Below are 18,465 nucleotides of genomic sequence, written 5' to 3'. Positions count from 1 at the left end.
AAAAGGCATTTGAACTTGTACCCAATGCAAACCATTGTCGACAACGAAGCTTTTGTCAGCCCACAATATCCTAAGTACACGTTAATGTTGCTCATAGATGCTTCAAGCTATGGTCCATAGCATACAGCAGAAAATCAATAAATATCCAACAAAACACGAGGCCGTGAACAAGTCGGCACAGGTAGCTCAGTACGTCTTGCCATCCGCCACGCGCCAAAGGATGGTGCAATGGTTGAACCGCTCTCTGCTGCAAGAACTCTCCGAGGGACACCGCGTGCGTGAGCCACCGTGCATGGCATGCACCCATTCCCATGTGAGGGCGAGAGGTCCATGGGGATCCGAGATTAAAGCTCGGTTATCTAAAAGAGAGAGAGAGAGAGAGAGAGAGAGATTAATTAAAATCTATCAGAGCCCCCATTGATTTGATCCTTCATAATACAAAGTCAAGGAGACAGCGAAGCATCCAAAACAAAGTTAGTTTTCTACAATAAGCTAGTTATCTCATCACAAAACATCTCAAATATCGTATCGAGTCACATATATAGATGTCATATGATTGGTTGGTACATGATCCTATCAAGAGAAAGGGCAGATCAAAAACGAAATATTGCCCTACCTCAGCAAAACCTGAAAGCCCCTACTAAATGGCTATTGAATAGAATATTAGAAAGAGATTGGTTTCCTACAGTTCGGACGAGAACTGCAGGAAGAGATAACTTATCAGGATAATCCCGCTACAATTTTCTACAGAAGCTCAGGCTTTGAAGTTTAGAATTCATGGGTCCTGTGATTCGGGTTGAAGGTTCATCACTTGGGAAAGAACAAGCCTAGAGAGCTCCTGAATGGCCGCTTGTACCGGGTAATCGTCAGGGTCTCTAATCGTCGGCCAGTTCGCAGACCGAGAGGTCAAACCCGAGTACTCGCCCGCCGCGACCCGTGTTTTCTTCGAGGTGGTAAGGACTCTCTCCAAATCCGCTTGAGATAACGGCCTCGGAGGCTGAAAAAAGAAAATTAATTATCTCAGATCAAAGGTGGTCAGTGGTCATCAACAGCTTAACTAACATAAGCTTAATAGACCAACTTTTGGCAAGACATTCATTCAATATCTGGACTGAAATGCGCAGCAGGGCAGATACGGTACAATAGCATCAAAGAAGAATACATGAGATGAGATCCCTAACATAATGACTTTAATATTCTAAAAAATGTCACTGATTTATGAACGGAAGTAACATGAAATGATTCTATGGTGATGGGAGTCAATAAATGGAGGAGTAATTATAGGATTAGGAAAAGGAAAAGAAATATGTGAGTTCAGTCAGTCATTGAAGGAGCACATGGAACAATGGTAAGTCTATCTAGTTGATTACTGTTTTCCATTTTCTTTTTCTTGAAAAATGGAGATGCAATTAATGTGGGACTCTTCATTGGTGGCCCGTTTGATTTCGCAATCTGATTTTAAGATTTTAACTTTAATTTTAACTATATTCACTACAAAAAGTCAACAACACAATTATTACTTTTTCATTTTTCTTCAATTTTTTTAACCATTCAATTCAATTTTTAATAATAAATTCTCTCAACTATTCATTACTTTTTCTACAATTCAACAATACAATTATTACTTTTTTTCAACTATTCAGTACTTTTTTCACACTTTTTCTCATAATTTATCGTCACAATCATTACAAACTAATTAAAATCAAAACTCAACTCATCTCTACTCTAAAACCAAACACACTAGTATGTTTTCTGGGACCTCCAATGGATACTTCAAGTGACCATTTACTGATAGGGGATCTTGTGCCCACAACTGAACGATCCTAGCACAGGATTGTACATAAAATGGTTGTCTGAATTATAAGTTGGTTCTTCAAAAAACCTGAAGAGGTATATGTACACAAGCATTTTTCAAACGAGTAAACTAGGAACCTCTTTGAGCCTAAGGTTCTGGTCCTGCTTAAGCTATCAAAGTCTCTATTAGGACAATCAGAAGTGGTAGAAGTTGACAAATCCCAAAACATTGACAAACACAAAACAAAAAGATCGTGCACATATCGGCAATAGAAGAACTCACCCGAGACCGCTGCCCCTTCTTCTCATCCTCTAGTAGGTCTCTGATGGGAAAATAGGCTGCTTTCTTGCAAAGCTCCAAAATGTCAGAGCCAGTGTACCCTTCGCACAAGCTAGCCAAGTAGTCGAAATCGATATCGTCTTCAACCCTCTCACCCTTCAAAATCACCTTCAGTATCGCAGCTCTCTCCCTTTGATCAGGCATCCCAATCTCAAAGGCTTGAGAAAAACGGCGTAGTATTGCTTCATCGAGTTCTGAAGGCCTATTAGTTGCGGCAAGAACCATTACCCGTGCACTCTCTGCAGCACATCATAGAGGAAAGAGCTCTAGCTGAATTCATGTTGATGAAAGAAACCTCCCATACTTATGGAAGAACGTGCACATTTCACAAACATTGCAGTGTATGGAGAAAAAGAACTCACGGTCTGTGGTGAAACCATCCCATAAGGCCATAAACTCGGTCTTCATGTTTGTCAATGCCTCGTGATCAGAAGTTTTTCGTTGACCCAAAAAACTATCTACTTCATCAATAAATATTATTGCTGGCTGAAGTTTGTATGCCAGGCTAAATACAGCAGAAACTGCAGAATATCGTAATCAGCGCACATTCAAAAACCATTGTAAATACAAATATCATAACATAATTGAGGGACCAGATATAATTTCACGCCCACATACTCCAGTCTTCGGCAAGAACTGTATACCGAGAAGCATCATGAAAGGACTCACTCACCGAGCTTCTGTGCATCTCCAAACCATTTGCTCATCAAATTTGATATCCTCACATTAATGAAAACAGCCCCAGATTCCTTTGCAATAGCCTTGGCAAGCATGGTCTTCCCAGTACCGGGAGGTCCATACAACAGGACGCCTTTCTGTGGACTGAGGAGTTTCCCGTGGGAGAACAAGTCAGGCCTCCTGAGCGGAAGAATCACCAGCTCGAAAAGAGCTTGCTTGACGGTTTCTAGTCCTCCGATGGATTCAAATTCGACATCGATGTGATCAGGATTGACAACATCACATGCTATCACATCCTGCAATTGATTAGAAAGCAAAAGGTCAAAAGAGTCCCAACTAAATCAGTGCAAGACTCGAGCTTGTGAAGTTCAAATCCAGTTTCCGATGTTTCCTTACCTCGTAAGGGTTGGTGTTGACGAGAGGGCGGCCGAGGCGTTTGGCAATCTCCTTCTTGTGCTCCAGAGCTTTCTTGGATGACTCACGGTTGGGGTCGAGATGCCGGAGCCCGGCGAACAGGACGAGGCAGCTAAGGGCGGCGCTGGCCGCGTACAGCACCAGCTCCTGCAGGAACCTCGTCTGTGAAGATTCTCCCATGGTCGCTTCCGGCACTGTCCTCGGTCGGATTCTAACTGATCGTTAGGGTTTGGGAAAGCAGAGAAGTTACGTAGGATTGGGATTCTTGCAGGGGAAGGCAGGAGGGGGAAGGGGGAAGGTCCTGGGCCTTCCGGTTGGGCTTCACTTCCCTCTTTGGGCTTCGTGGGCCAAAAGTGGCAGTGTCTCATGCTGGCCCAATCTGAGGATCCGGACTATTTCCGGCCCATCACCGTGGGCCTTCTCGAGACTCCAGTAGCCGTAACATTGGCAAGAAATTCTTTAGTAATCTCCCGTTGCAATATGGGATGCGAACAAATGGGAGAAAACTATCAATGTCATCCTTTTATTTTTCTCGAGTCACCATTATAGTCCATTATCAATTTTTGCGACCAATTTGGCCCAAACATTGTGGTTCCGTCTATCAATTTCATTCTCGCCGTCAATGTCGCTAACGAATGTTTGATGTGGCTACCTTGTTGGAGAAAAGACGTCAAAAAATTATTTTTTAATCAGAATTTTCAAAACAAAATCATTTTTGCCAATTTTTTTTTTAAAAAAAATTTAACGGATGAAGGGTAGACTAGCTGAGGCCTCCTCAGCTAGCCACGACCCCTTCAGTCGAGGTTGTCGGATGTTCCTCTTGCCTCCGGTGATCTCAACCTTGAGGGGCTAGTGGTCGGCTGGGGAGGCCCCAGCCGATCATTCCCCCTTCCTGAGTCTCTCTATTTTACTCTTTCAATGAGGGTTGACTGAAAGAATAGCTGCAGCAACTCATTGGAGAGGAGGAAACTACTCAGATGGGCTTGTGGCTAAGCTGCTACGATGGAGGAACACCGAAAAGGGACTGAACAGGCGACCTGAAGCTGGTTACTGCTCCCAAGTAAAGGAAATTAAGGCTAGTTGTTAGAGCTGGACATGAGGCTGAACCAAGAGTGACTTCGAAGTTCGTGATATAGCTAATCGGATAAGGAGATGAAACTGAGCTCATGTACTCCTGGGATCGTCACAGTTGCGAGAGGGGAGCTCACGAAGGTGCTTGAGGATGTAGTCGGAGCTCGATAAGAGGAACGTAGAGGCAGAACTGCCTCGGAGTTGCGGAGTCCGCTGCGGCAGCGATGTACTAGGTGGAACCGAACCTGGCGGCTGAGATTTAGACAGAAAGTAACCGAGGGAGAGAGAGAGTGGGAGGAAGGCTTGATCGGAGCCCCACTGAGAGATGGAAGGAGGTCGTCAAGATGGTCGCCGAGGTGATGAGCCCGTGCCGGAGACACCATTGGAGCTCAAGTGGCGGCAGAAGCTTCCTAGGAAGAAGATAGGGAGCTAGGGTTCCTTTTCCCACTTTCCCTCAACGTAAAAGAAATAGAAAAAAATAATAATGGTAATAATTATTATTTTTCAAAAATTATCAAAACGACGTCGTTTTAGGGAGTCATATTTAAAAAAAAAAATTTGATATCGTTTTGTCCAATAAGATAGCCACATCAGACATCGTTAGTGGTATCGACGGTAAAGACCAAATTGATAGAAGGAACCTAAGTGGTGATTCGGTTAAAATAAAGGGATGACAGTGATAATTTTCTAAACAAATGAAAATGCTAGCAGATGCAAGAAGACCACGACAAGCACACAAATATTGGGGATAATGTTTCCTGGTCGCATTATCTTGTTAAAGAACCGCTTCAATTTTCTCTGCGACGGTGTGGCATGACCAAAACTAGCTACACACATCGAAAGCACGCATGCCGAGTTATGGGGATTCCCTGGCATACGGCATTATAGAGTGTTGTGTGTTATCTTAAAGGCAAGTAAATATTAGGCAGTTACAGACAGTAATGTAGTCATCTTAAATGATCATAGCCATCATCGTTTATAAGAAAGATGAGGGATTCACCGAGCTTTCGATAAAGAATAGCTTTTGGATATCCTTACTCTCTTAGCAAATAAACATAGTATCTGTCAAAAATTGATCACTGGACGAATCAGCCACCAAATTCCACTTTCCACGGCCGATTGTTGTTTATAGTATGCGCACGTAGTTTCCTACTCTTCTTCAGTTTTTTTTATGAGTACGTAGTTTTCCACTTCAACACCACGTGTAGATGGTCAATCATGCTCTACTACATAAATATGTATTGTTGTTTGACTTTAAAAAAATAATAATAATTTTCTTGCTGGAACCGTGATTTACTTCATCACGGGGTCCGGTGCCGCAGGGCGCATACGAACCGTAATGATCTAAAAACCACTACTTAAAGCCGCGATGGAGTAGTAAGTGTATTTTTTGCTTTTATAGGTACAATCTCATCCGGTATTGATAAAATTTACGAATAGGGCGTATCACAATAATCTATTGGATTTTTTTCCCGATTAATTTTCTACTGCCACGACGAGTCTCATCGACTGCGAGTATTTATTGGCCGGCATTACTGTATACATCAAGATGCAATTAGTAGTAGCTTCGTGCGATATAGCCACTATAAGTCTACTCTACATGGTTTGTGCGTATTTATTAACTACATATTAAAAAAAAAAAAAGGCTCGTGCGTACAAAATTACGCTATAAAACTAAAAGTGAAAATGAAAACGAGAAAACAAAGGAAAACGTTTTTTAATCTAGAAAACCGGTTTTCCGGAAAACAGCATCCCTCACCCGCCTCAAGTCCCTACCTTTCAGCGTCCGACCCGCGCCTTCAAACACCGAAAACGCCGTCGTCGCGTGCGACTGAGCCACAATCTCGTGCGGCGGCACTATCTTCTCCTGCGTGCACCCCAAGTCCCCTTCCTCGTCCCCAAACTCCCCGGATATCCGGCCACCAGGGCCCTCCTCCTTCCACTTAGGCCAGACGGGGACGTTCACCGGAGCCGACATCCTGGTCGGCCCGGTCATCACCCCCCGACCCGGCGGGGACTGGTGGGGGATCGGCCTAGCGCCGGAGACGGCAGACAGGGCTGGGTTGATGGCGGGCCGCTGCCGGACTAGGGACGGGTTGCCGGAGATGATTGTGGGGGAGTTCGGGGTCCGGGGGGAGACAACCGGGTCCATGTCGGAGGACCAGACAACGTCGGATTCTTGGAACTCGAAAGGGTCGGCTACGGACTCGGGCTGCTTGAAATGGCCGAGGTATCGGATCGGCGGAGGGCGGGCAGCGGCCTTGAGCTTCAGCCCTTCCATGGCGGTCGGAATCTTCCCAATATCGAGGAATAGGAAATATGCAGAGCTCGAGCTTGAAGTGAGAAGATACTAGAATCTAATTATTTTTTTTTCTTTTTTGCTTCTTTTGTGAGGGGAAATTATTATTGATTTTATGTTGAAAAATATGGTGTGGTGTAAATTATCAGATGATTTGGTGCCACACACTTTAGAGTTTAGACATTACATCCACATATTTTTTTTAAGTGTACCTTTTATTAATCAACACCAAAAAACGGTTACAGAAAAAAATGCCCAATCAAAAATTACAAGAACGGAACAAATGGTTTATCCATCGAGCAAACTACAAAGGATAATAGAAAAAAAAAATAAGAGAAGATGAGATACAACATTAGTTCACTATCTTGAAACCATAAGCTCCGATCACTATATGCTAATAATATGTCATCATTGACCCTGATAGTAATAAGGAACGAGGACATCCTAAATCCACAATGAAATTCCACTCCGTAATAAGGTGGGGTAGTTAATGTGTGTCAGGCCGATATCCGAGCGCAAGATCTACCAACAACCACTACCAATAGACGTAGTCAGTCTACCAATCCCTACGTAATCAAACCAAGGAAGCTCAAGGCCCCTTGATCGGTTCAGATCAACGATCGCCGCAACCCAATCCCTAAGTGGACAAATCAAGAAAGCTTGAGGCTCCTTGATCGGTTCAGACCAGTGCTCACAACAAGGGAGCTGTAACCTACAATAACCAATAAAAAAAGAGCAAGCCACAAATGGTGGGTTTTTTTAGGCAGGAGGTAGGACTAATAGACTGATAGTGTGATCGTGTGTCGAGGTGGGCGAGGATACTATTGTCGGGAGGAGATGGGGAGCTAAGACAAGAATCCGTCGCCTGAGAGAAGGGTGAACAAACCGATCGAGCAGAGAGGTCGGGTTGGAGAGGTGCGACCACTGTGCCGCTGCTCTTGTTTTGACTCGCCACCAAAACGGGATAAGACATATCAGATTTGGGCTACATCCACATGTATTAGCCACAAGCTTTGGTTTGCTTTGGTATATGGTTTGGCATACATGTTTTATGGATGATGATATCTTTTAAGTGCAATAGGACTAGTTCGATGTGAACATTGTTTTGACAATATTTTTAGTATTTTAATGAATCTCTCAAAAAATGCTACTACTGTTAAATCTTTTGAGTACAACAAAATAAAATTTTGCCCAGAAATGCAATGATTTAAAATGAAATCGATTAAACAAGTCCTCATTACTCTAAATTAATAGAGTAATGATGTATTGCCTTCCACATTTAAGTTCTAACTATCACTTTACAGGTCTTGTTCTTTTTGAGTTTATAATAACCGAAAATCGATTAGTGGGTATAAAAAGCATAATCATTGACAATTTGTTGCTATGTAAGTTCTCATTTGATTCAAGTATTTAGTCAAGCTATATAAGGAAACATCCACCGAAGTACGCATAAAATAGATAAGGAATTACACTTGCATTTTCCAAAAATTAACAATTAATTCACGAAAGTGGTTATTATATATATCTAATTTAGGATGATTTTATTAAGTTATTCAAAATTTTGACTTACTAATAAAGAAATGGAATGCAGCTTTTGGCCTAAGATCACGCAATTTCTATTCAAGCCACCTAAAGCAGAAAAAGTAGCTCAGAGCTTAATACTACTTTCCAATGACGCCCTCCCGACCCCAATTCTCCCACCCTATTCTAAGGCGAAATATTAAGGGGGCGTTTGATTTTAAAGTTAAAGTAATTTTGATTTTGATTTTAATTTTGATTGTGGAAAAAGACAAATGAGATGGTATTATAAATTTGACTTGGGAAACGTGTGTTTTTGTTTTGTAGTGAGTAGAGTTAAAATCAAAATCATGATTCTAAAATTTAACCCTAAAACCAAACAGGCCCTAAATAATCCGTCCTAGAAAAGGAATTAGTAAGTAAGAGCCGGCAGAATTTATGTAGTCGAGCGAAATTTTGATCCATTATTCTCGTAAATAGGAGTAGTTTGATGTATTCTCGACAATTAAATTACTAATATTGTACATTCCCTACAAGGTGAGAATCTCCACCTTCTTACTCCCATTATGCTAATCTACATTACTATTGGAAGTGAGAATATGAGAGTGACAATGTGAACAGTTATGATTTAACCAAAGATGAGAATCTTGAATCAACCGAAAAAAAAAAGATGAGAATCTTGAGGGTCTAGGAAATTTAAATCAATTTTTCTAAAAATTCGTATATTTATCTACGTACCAAACGTTACCTTAAATTGTTTTCTCGTTGTTCATTGTAATTGGTTCGGTACTTTGACATGTTTTTGTTTTTCTATTTTTTTTGGCTGAATAATTTAGCACGTTATTTAAAATACAATCATTGACGAATTGTTGACGAATCTAGTAGTTTTAAACATATAAAGCCGTAGTAAGATCCAGTAGCTCATGGCAATTTCATTATCACGATATTAATTATATCATAGTTAACGTACAACCTGTGTTAGCATTGATATTCCGTTTTAAACATCTAAAAATGATTACCATTATGTTGCATAGTTTGAGGGTAAAAAAGAACACTATATCCGTATCATTCGATCCAATTTGTACCGGTTCGACTTCTCTGAGAAGAGACTCATTTTAACGGAATATGAACCTCATGCACTTATTAATTCAGCTTGAACACTCAATCAGTAGGAGCATCTAATCTCATTTATAGAGCCACGTAAATCATTTTATGCTCACCATAGCTATTCACTGTGTGTGTGTCTTCCATCACGATCTGGAATTCTAAGAGCATGCGATATTATCCTTCACGAGTCTTGCTATATGTGCTATTAGTAATCAACTAAAAAAATCCTCCTAATTCAAAATCACATCCACAAATAGTATGTGTTATAATTTACTTAATATTCTAAATGTAAGTAAAATTTTAAGTTAGACGGATTTTTCGATATGTCAGATATTTTTAATTTTTTTTTGCTGTGATACATTGATATTGAAAAGACCAACCGGACCCTAATTAATTTAGTTTAAACCCGGTCAACCCACTAAATGGGCAAAATTCTCCCAATTACGAATTTTTTTCATTCAGAAAATTCGAATCCGAAACTTTTATCAAATGAGAATAAGCGTAGAATCGTTTGACCAGCTTTTATGGATCGCATTTTTTTATTTTTCTTTGAGAGTAAAATGCACTTTGCCCCCCGACCTACGAGGAGAGTTTGGGTTTGCCCCCTGACCTTTAAATTTTTGCAGAACACCTCATGACCTTATCGAAAAATAAGCAAGATGCCCCATCGACCAATTTTCGATCAAAATTCCGATAAAAAAACATATGCCACTCACATGTCAAAATAAAAGGATAAAATTATCTCCATAAAATAATTATGTGGGTAAAAAAAAGAGAGAGCATCTAAACCAGAGGAATTAAGGCGTCAATCTCCCACTCGTGCCTTCTCCCACGATGAGCAAAGAAGCCTATACCATCTCCGGCCGCGGCAACCCATCATTCTCACCGACGAGCAAAAGAGCCTGCAGAGTCAACCATCTCCATGAACCCACCCCGTGCAGCATGCAGCCTTCTCCTCAAGTAATTGCAACCCATCTCCCAGTGGTGACGATCTCCTACCAAGCTCCAGCGTAAACAGTGGCGACCCATCTCATCGACTAGACTTCACTGCAGACCCATCTCCTCGACCCATCTTTCTCATCATGTGGGACTGGGCATTCTTTTGCAAGAATACCTCCAACTCGAGGATCCTCTTGACTTCTTTCGGCCAGAAAGCCACCTTGTAAGGCTTTTTATGGCAAGGATCCTTCTGGAAAGTGATCGCTTTATTTCCATACATGTTCTCACTCTTTTCCTTATTACCATCCGCCTCGGCATTCATACCTATAACAAGCGGCTCATTGTTGATGACAATTTCTTCTTTTCCAGTAATACCAAAGCAAGAATTCCCAGAACATTCAGAATCTAAAAACCGAGCTTTCCCTTCTCGATTTTCTTTAGGGATGATCATTGGGATTGATTTGCTTTTATTGTGTCCATTTTGAGTACTCTGCAGGCTTTTTTGCTCATCAGCAAGAAGGATGGGTCGCCGCGGCCAGAGATCGTGCAGGCTTCTTTGCTCACTGGGTGAAAAGACGCGGGTGAGAGATCGACGCCCTAATTCCTATGGTTCATATGATTTTTTTTTTCTAGGTAATTATTTTATGGAGATAATTTTACCATTTTATTTTGATATGTGAGTGACATATGCTCTTCTTTGGCTGGAATTTTGATCAGAAATTGATTGAGGGGCATCTTGCTTATTTTTCAGTAAGGTCGGGAGGTGTTCTGTAAAAATTTGAAGGTCGGGGAGAAAATTCAAACATTTTCGTTGGTCGTAGATAAAGTGCATTTAACTTATTTTTTTCATATAAACGTTACAATGGAACTTGAGGGGCATTTTGGTAATTTGGACAAGCTTTCAGCATATAAATGCAGGATCCTCGAGGGCAGCAGAGTACACCACGGATTTGACCGGCCGTGATAATATCGAGAGAGAGACAGCAGAAGCAGAGACATTTGCATTCTCTCTCTCTCTCTCTCTGTGCGCGTGGTGGTAGGTGATGAGATTCTCTTTTCTGTTCGATTCTGATTTGGGATCTCTTTTGCTCTCATAGTCCTAATTGGAAGCTCGTTTGATGAGTTCTGATCCCAAATTCCTGTGATTTTTCCCTTTTTGAGCTGATGATTTCGGTGGTGTGGTGATCAGTCACAGCCAGTCAGCGATGGCGTCGGACAAGAAGCTGTTCGCTTTCGAGGAGGTCGAGAAGCACAACAAGACCAAGGATTGCTGGCTCATCATCTCCGGCAAGGTTAGATCCCTTGCTCCTCTCGCCAATTGGGTGGCCGAGCTATTATCCGCCCTCTCGATTTCCTCGAGCTTGAGCTGATTCTTCACTTGCTTAATCCCTAAATTGATTCGCCATAGACGAAGCATTAGCTGATTTCTGTTTACTGGGAGTGCTTTGATTGAAAGAGCTGTGATGAAATTGAACGCATTCGGAATTGAATTTGATTTTGAATGAATAGGCATATCTGTGCTGGGTAGAACCCCCTGAAGCTTTTGATCGATCACTTCGAAGTTATGGTAAAACAAAATCATGGCAGTATGCTTCAAGTAGTGATTTCCTGTACCCAGAGTCCTAAAAAATCGACAAAATTTGCAACTGGGCAATGATGAATTGTTATGAATAATGGAAGCAGAGAAGAGATCTTCAGAATTTTGTTTTCTGATGTGATTGGAGGACTAGGGTGAACACTTGTTTGGTATTCTTTTTCGTGTCCCCTTGTCTGGAAACTCTATCTGTTAAAAGATTAAAAAAAGTGGACTGTAGAGATGATTCGTTCTTTTTTGGCAAGTCGGCAACTAAGATGAGGTGAAAATCAATATGCCTAGCGAGGAACGGAAAGATAAATACGAAAGATGGAAGCATAAACATTTTCACGGCATACTTTCTGCAACCAAATGCATCCTGCCCCATCCGCTGTTGAGATTATTTATTAATATCATTGTTGTCATTGTTAAATGGTATTTAACTGGTGAAATGGTATGATATGGTTGCAGGTATATGATGTAACACCTTTCATGGATGATCATCCTGGAGGAGATGAGGTCTTGCTCTCAGCTACTGGTAATCTATAACCTAACTCATTCCTTCCTTTTCCAAAGAATGAGTGAATGTTTGCTCAGGCGGCGTGCATCTTAGCTTAAGTTATACCATAAAAGCCGCGTACCGAGAGCTACCTACTTCATCTTTACTCTTGTAATTGTTGTAAAAATTGCAGGGAAAGATGCCACAAACGACTTTGAAGATGTCGGGCACAGTGACTCTGCTCGGGAGATGATGGAAAAGTATTATATTGGCGAGATCGATGCATCAACTGTCCCAGCAAAACGGAATTATATTCCACCCCAACAAGCCCCTTACAACCCCGACAAAACCCCGGAGTTCCTCATCAAGATCTTGCAGTTCCTCGTGCCTATTATGATCCTGGGTTTGGCTGTGGTGGTTCGACACTACACCAAGAAAGAATAGTGATTCATTTTGCCTGCCTACCTCGATGAGTAGAAAAATTGTCGTGCCCGCCTGAATTGTGCCTGGTAGCTATTTAAAAAACATCATAGGTTCCTTTTCCTCAAGTCATAAGACGCTCTTTGCATGATGTAAACTTGGGTCATGCCTTATTCGGGACTTCTTTTGTCAGGACCGTCTATTGTGCCCTTTACTTGTGAGTTTTCGCAATTCTTGCTTGAACTTTTGTGGAGATCTTTTATCTTCGTAGTCTATATAAATCCAATTGGGCAACGTGATCGAGCAGTTCTTTGTCTTTCCATGTTTGTGCTAGTCATCATCTTTGTACGTGTGAAACTGTCTTTCATGTCAATCTTTGGGCGCTGCTGACTAACCACTTGGTGGTATTCTATAAAATTTGATTTATGACTCTCTCGAATTTGACTTGATCATCTCTCAAATTCGACTCCCCCGCTTCTCACCGCACGGTCAAAAATAGTCAAATAAGGCAAGCAAATCCAGCATGGGGTTATCCTATTAAAACACGTGATAACCCCATGATGGTGACTTTTGGATTAAATTTCAGGCGTTTCTTAGGCCAAGTCAACCGTGTTAGGTCTATTGAGGATTACCAGCTGGTTTGAATGTCAGTTATATTTCCAGCTATAAACGTCAAATATTAATCTTAGTAATAATAATTCCTGCAGGTGATTTAATTAATATAACAAGACCAAGACTTACTACCAGTCAGTATTAATTTCTCCTCCCAACTGAAGTAATTCCAACAGGCATGGACATAGTAAAGAATAACACCATTCCTTTGAATCGTCGATCTCTAGTCCAAGATACAACAGAGCAGAGAAGTGATACTAATCGAAACTGCCACGAGAGTTTGAGAAAATAAACCATCCTTTCCATTCTTAGAGAAAGCTCGAGTAATTACATCTCGATGCTGACCCTTCCAACCGAGATGAATTACAGGACCAAGGATATAAACAGATTCTTGAAACATTGTTTAGTCTCAATTGCTCGGAAACCCAAAGAAGAAAAAGGAAAACAGGGGACCAGTATATGTGTTAAAACAGTTCCTACTTGCCTCGACTGCCTTCATAGTTCTACCGAGCAAATATTCTGTACGGTATACAGAAGGGATTGTATTCCATAGCCGATAATAAACTGGTATTCTCTGCTCAATGCCGCCTCCACCGCTACTACGAACCTTAAACGAGAGCTGTGAGCAGACAGAGCAGTGTTTTGTCGAGATGAGGGTCTCTTGTGAAGAGATTTCAAGATCTCCCACAATTGAGACCACTCCGGAAATAAATTAGCAAAAATTAATTGTTTTCTTGCCTTCTCAGCACAAAAGATATCAGAGAGACGACTCTATCTTGTCGTGGAGGGTGACTACCAAGTCATGAGCATCGTCTAGAAGCTTCCACACATCGAGCTGCCCAGCCATGCTATTGCACTCCCTCAATATCTCCTCCATGCTGTTATACCTCTCTATGATAAGCTTCCTCCTCTGCAACACCGAAGCTGCAATAGCATACAGCAGCAAATCGTCGGTGGGCGGGGCTCGCTGTCTTATACGGCTCCAGGCAGACTTCCCAATCCCGGCTCTGATAGCTGCCTGATCAGCCCACATGACCTCCCACAGGCACATGGTTTGCTCGAAAGTGAGCTCCCTCCTAAAGAGGACCACCACCATCCTATAAACAAAGAAGCAATCCTCCGCTTGTAGCTTCTGTAAGTGACGGTAGAGATGCGAGTCCTTGAACTTGATGATCATGGAGACAATCTTAAGCTGCTTCCTGATACCCACCTCATCAAGCCTAAAGTTATGACGAGCCTTCCTCATGAAGCCCACGAAGCACCAGAAGGCCTCATGGTCCTCTGTTATGATGGCGATTATTGGGGAGAGCAAATCGCTCATCCCCTGGCAGTATCCAATTTCTGGGTCGTACAGCGCATAGGCTTCGAGAATCGCTACTAGCCTGGCCGCATGGAAGATTCTATGTGGTTCCAGATGATCATAGTCCCTCAACCCAACAGCCTCAGCAGAACGGCGGGCCCGATTCTCTGATACTGTAGCCTGGCAATAGGAGTATGGGATCCATTCAGTGTTTGCCCGGACCGCATCTACACGAATGATCCGCTGCCACGTGGCGAAGTCTTCAGTGGTTCTAACTGGCGACTGAATTCCAGTCTTTGTGGAAGGAGAAATCTCCTCATTGGTCGGTACATCTGACTCGTCATCTTCCCTGCTGAGAAAGAGCCATTACAGATTTTAGGAACTTATTTTATACACAACATTAAGAAATATTTCACTTTTTCAACTATTTTAGTTTTAATAGTCAAATTAGCATACTCTTATTTTCAATTTTTGGTTCCACGCTTGTGCTAATATCTCAGTCAGCCTCCACTGAGTTCCCTCACTCCAGAGGTTTTTATGACTGCGCCGGTTAGTGTTACATTACCTGCCGTCTGAAGCAGGTGAAGCTCTTATCACTTCAGCATCGTCAGAGGAGTCTGTCTCCGAAGAGTCGGTGTTCAGGGTTGAACCACCAGCATTCGTAATCCTTCTCGAGCTATTGTCTCCTTCCAACAGCATGCTACTAGAATCATCCACCGTCCCATCGTCTGGGGTCCTTTCTCCACTCGAAAGAGATTCTCTCGCACTCTCCACTTCTTCAGAACTAGGAGAATGCACGTCTTGGATAAGCTTCCCACTTAATTGCTTGCTGCTATATGTCCGATCATATTGTTTCAACAGCCGCCGACATTGCCTGCGGAGTTTTTCATATTCCTTTCTGCACATAATAATAGGACGCCATTATGCACACTCATTCCTATAGTCGCTTTCCTGCTTCCCACTGTATGACTAGATCTATATAAGCAATCCCAATGATCTAATGCAAGGTAGTTAAACTACTTATAACAGCAATGATGAAGATATCAGTTTCATAGGTTAGACAAGAAGTACCTGTTTTGAGTCCTTATTGCATCTCTTTCCTCTTTGGAACTCTTCAAGTCGTACCTGTTGGATTGGACAAGATTAACCAAAAACTGCCTACAGTAATTCTAGCCACTAATTAATTATCTATTTCTTTCTATCTGTTCAGTAGGCAGCCAGTTGCTGATTTCGAGAGAACGCAACACGATTCTAAGTACAACAACAAGTACAACCCCAATAGCAACAGTAGATTAATGAACAATGTAGGTGCCTCAGAAAAATGCTCTACATTACTCCCCCTCCCCAACAGTCACCAAGGGGAAAAAAAAAAACAACACAAGCGCGCGCACACACACACACGAGCGCGCGTGTGTAAACTCAAGTCTCAATGGAAAATATTTGCCCAAGATTTGAGACCCTCCAATGAATCACAGGTACCCCCAAAATAAATAAATAAAAAGTTTTGACGTATTACAAGTAACTAGATTAACAGAGAGCAAGATATCATGAAAATAGAAAATCCTTACACGCCAAGAAGATATGGCCAAACCTCTGCCCTTATACTTGGATGAATGCCCTACAGTACCCATAAAAAAGGGGGCATGTGAAAAATCAAGTCAATGGTTCAGAGAAAATAAATGCAGCTCAAGATTAGAATGATGAAACCATATCGGGCAAAAGGACAACGTACTCCACTACGGACTTTCTTGAGAAACTTAATTCCACCATCCCGGAGTCTCCCTTCAGGTGTAAACAAAGTTCTCCATTGCTGGGGTGAGAGTACATTCTTCCTTTTACGGCGAGACCATGGTGATTTAAGACGGCCCCTGAATTCAAAAACCACAATTTGTCAAGAACGGATTAGCAAGTCACATATATGGATAACGAAACAAAGAAAAAATTAGCAGAAGCAGTGGATTAAAGTTATCAGCAGCGAAGAAGGAACCATCAATGGCCGGACTTTTTATTTATAATTAATTACATTATTCTTAGCCTGTTAAGATACACTATGCATGCTCCACCAGACTTCATCTAGAGTTGCATATTTGACACAGTATTTCAGCTAGATATCCACTCGGTCATCAGCATCCGGGTCCTAGTCCTGATCTAAGTCCACATTAACTAGCGGACGACCTCTTTCAGATCCATCATCAAGTACCATCATCCCAAAAAGAACGAACATTACGAGTATCCCATAAAAAAAAGTTGAGGAAATAAGCAATCACAGCTCAAAATAAATTCAAAAAAGAACAAACACACGAATCCAGTTTTAGCCAGACAGATCACGCAATCACGAACAAGAAACCCAAACTCAATCTGGTAACTGAGCAACGTCCTACTGCCAAAGCAACTGAGTAACCCCAGAGGTTACCTAACCCAGCTAAGAAGAAGACCTTTACCCAGTCAAACTTGGTGAATTGAACTACTGTTTAAGCTCAACCAACAAAGAGGACGAAGTAAAGCCGACAAATTTGAGGCAAATTAGAAGTGAAGGAACTGGTTTGCTCCAAGCTTGAGACTGAAGGTCCTACGGCGGCCAAGATCTGAACTAAAGAACCGGAGATTGAAAGCAGTGAGGAAGTTTTAGAGGGAGAGAGAGACTCACCGATCAAAGGAAGAAGAACAGGAAGCTGGTGAAGAATTAGCGACGACAAAGAGGACCGAACGCAAATGAATCCACGACGAGGAAGACGACGACGAAGACGGAGAGGACGAATTCGAAGACGAAGTGTGACTCCGCTTTAGAGCTTTCATCTAACACACTACAACCGATACAGGAGGACCAGAACACGCCCGGACCTCTACAGCTCGCTAGGGTTCTTCCCCACAGTAAAACCGTCCCAGTCTCTCCTCTCCTCTCGCTACTGAATCAATCGGGTTTTCTTTTTTCTGTCTTTACCTACTGGCGGCAGAGTAGAGCACGGCGGCTAGAACCGCAAGGCCGGCCAAGGCAGTGAATGCCACCGCGAGGGCGGGAGACCGAGCCGCCGTCTTCGACCAGAGCCCTCCGCCACTGCCGCCGAAGAGGAGCTGGTGGATTCTGGCCGCCGGTGGTGGCAGCATCGGGGGGAGAAATCACCAGCGGTTCTCCCTCGTCGTCCGTGCCGGCGGCGGAATAACCGTCCTCCGCAAAAAATCTGGTCACTTCCCGGCCCAATTGAAACACAACTCCTCCCTCCCTCCCTCCCTCTCTCTCTCTCTCTCCAGGTTCAGTCTACTTTCTTCTTCTTCGTCGACTTTCTCTCTCTTCAATGGAAGTCTCTCTTTCCCTTTGTCTGTTCTGTAGAGAGAGAGAGAGAGAGAGAGACTGCGAGTAGGTGCGATGAGGAGCGAAAACGATCGAGAGATTATTCCCTGCGACGACGGTTTACGTTTACGATAGGAAAGTAAGCAAAAACGGCAGCGTTCTCGCTTCGGTGTACTCGGCGCTACGCCCGGGTGCATGGGAGCACGTGGGTCGTACCGGGCTTTGAGCTGGGACCCACGAGACAGTCACCTGAGAGTTGGCTCACTGCACCCGCTTCAGCTTTCTGACCAACTAAACGCCTGGCAATTACCGGCGACGCCACGTTAACGTGCACTACAATTTATTGTTGGATAGTACTCTCTCTTTTATTCTTTTCCCCCCAAAAGAGTACATATAGAAATTGGAATTTTCTTTTTGACTAATAATCCCATGAAAATATTATTTTAGTCAAATTTACAATAAATAATAAACATACGATCAGGATTGATTGATTCAAATAATTTTACACTTATTCCTCTAAAATCTCGGGTTCAATTTTTGTTAATTAGAAAAATTCTCGTTGGGAGAACTTTACTCCTTTAGATGACCGACTCGATTCGAATTGGATTAGTC

The 18,465-nt window shown here is 42.4% G+C and overlaps 4 protein-coding genes across 9 annotated transcripts; 1 reads left to right on the top strand and 3 right to left on the bottom strand.

Moving 5' to 3' along the window:
• Window positions 1–34: 34 nt before the first annotated feature.
• On the bottom strand, window positions 35–3,479 carry LOC116202483 (ATPase family AAA domain-containing protein 1). Of its 2 annotated transcripts, XM_031534054.1 has the most exons (6): window positions 3,209–3,479; window positions 2,808–3,108; window positions 2,497–2,655; window positions 2,078–2,373; window positions 857–997; window positions 35–359 (listed from the first exon to the last, which is right to left on the bottom strand). In XM_031534054.1, the coding sequence occupies exons 1-6, from the start codon at window positions 3,404–3,406 to the stop codon at window positions 345–347; spliced, it is 1,110 nt and encodes a 369-aa protein (XP_031389914.1). In that variant the 5' UTR covers window positions 3,407–3,479; the 3' UTR covers window positions 35–344. The 2 variants fall into 2 exon arrangements, with proteins under 2 accessions (XP_031389914.1, XP_031389913.1); XM_031534053.1 differs by lacking the exon at window positions 35–359 and having other exon boundaries at window positions 404–997; window positions 3,209–3,478.
• Window positions 3,480–5,795: 2,316 nt separating this feature from the next.
• On the bottom strand, window positions 5,796–6,736 carry LOC116204537. The gene has a single exon (XM_031536675.1). It carries the CDS (start codon window positions 6,576–6,578, stop codon window positions 6,015–6,017), a length of 564 nt encoding a protein of 187 aa, XP_031392535.1. The 5' UTR covers window positions 6,579–6,736; the 3' UTR covers window positions 5,796–6,014.
• Window positions 6,737–11,060: 4,324 nt separating this feature from the next.
• Window positions 11,061–13,000, top strand: LOC116204538 (cytochrome b5). Of its 2 annotated transcripts, none has more exons than XM_031536676.1 (4): window positions 11,061–11,196; window positions 11,350–11,452; window positions 12,205–12,271; window positions 12,426–13,000. In XM_031536676.1, the coding sequence occupies exons 2-4, from the start codon at window positions 11,366–11,368 to the stop codon at window positions 12,674–12,676; spliced, it is 405 nt and encodes a 134-aa protein (XP_031392536.1). In that variant the 5' UTR covers window positions 11,061–11,196; window positions 11,350–11,365; the 3' UTR covers window positions 12,677–13,000. The 2 variants fall into 2 exon arrangements, with proteins under 2 accessions (XP_031392536.1, XP_031392537.1); XM_031536677.1 differs by having other exon boundaries at window positions 11,093–11,200.
• Window positions 13,001–13,543: 543 nt separating this feature from the next.
• Window positions 13,544–17,817, bottom strand: LOC116204534 (GTPase-activating protein gyp7-like). 4 transcript variants are annotated; one of them, XM_031536669.1, is made up of 6 exons: window positions 17,506–17,817; window positions 16,297–16,432; window positions 16,133–16,182; window positions 15,636–15,689; window positions 15,130–15,462; window positions 13,544–14,913 (listed from the first exon to the last, which is right to left on the bottom strand). In XM_031536669.1, exons 1-6 carry the CDS (start codon window positions 17,667–17,669, stop codon window positions 14,022–14,024), a joined length of 1,629 nt encoding a protein of 542 aa, XP_031392529.1. In that variant the 5' UTR covers window positions 17,670–17,817; the 3' UTR covers window positions 13,544–14,021. The 4 variants fall into 4 exon arrangements, with proteins under 4 accessions (XP_031392529.1, XP_031392528.1, XP_031392530.1 ...); XM_031536668.1 differs by having other exon boundaries at window positions 13,544–14,916; window positions 17,506–17,815; XM_031536670.1 differs by having other exon boundaries at window positions 13,544–14,916; window positions 17,212–17,644.
• Window positions 17,818–18,465: the final 648 nt, after the last annotated feature.

This window comes from Punica granatum, chromosome 4 (genome assembly GCF_007655135.1).
Source record: "Punica granatum isolate Tunisia-2019 chromosome 4, ASM765513v2, whole genome shotgun sequence".
Lineage (NCBI taxonomy): Eukaryota > Viridiplantae > Streptophyta > Magnoliopsida > Myrtales > Lythraceae > Punica > Punica granatum.
Note: the sequence above shows the minus strand (reverse complement) of the source record. Positions and strands in the feature narration are given on the sequence as shown.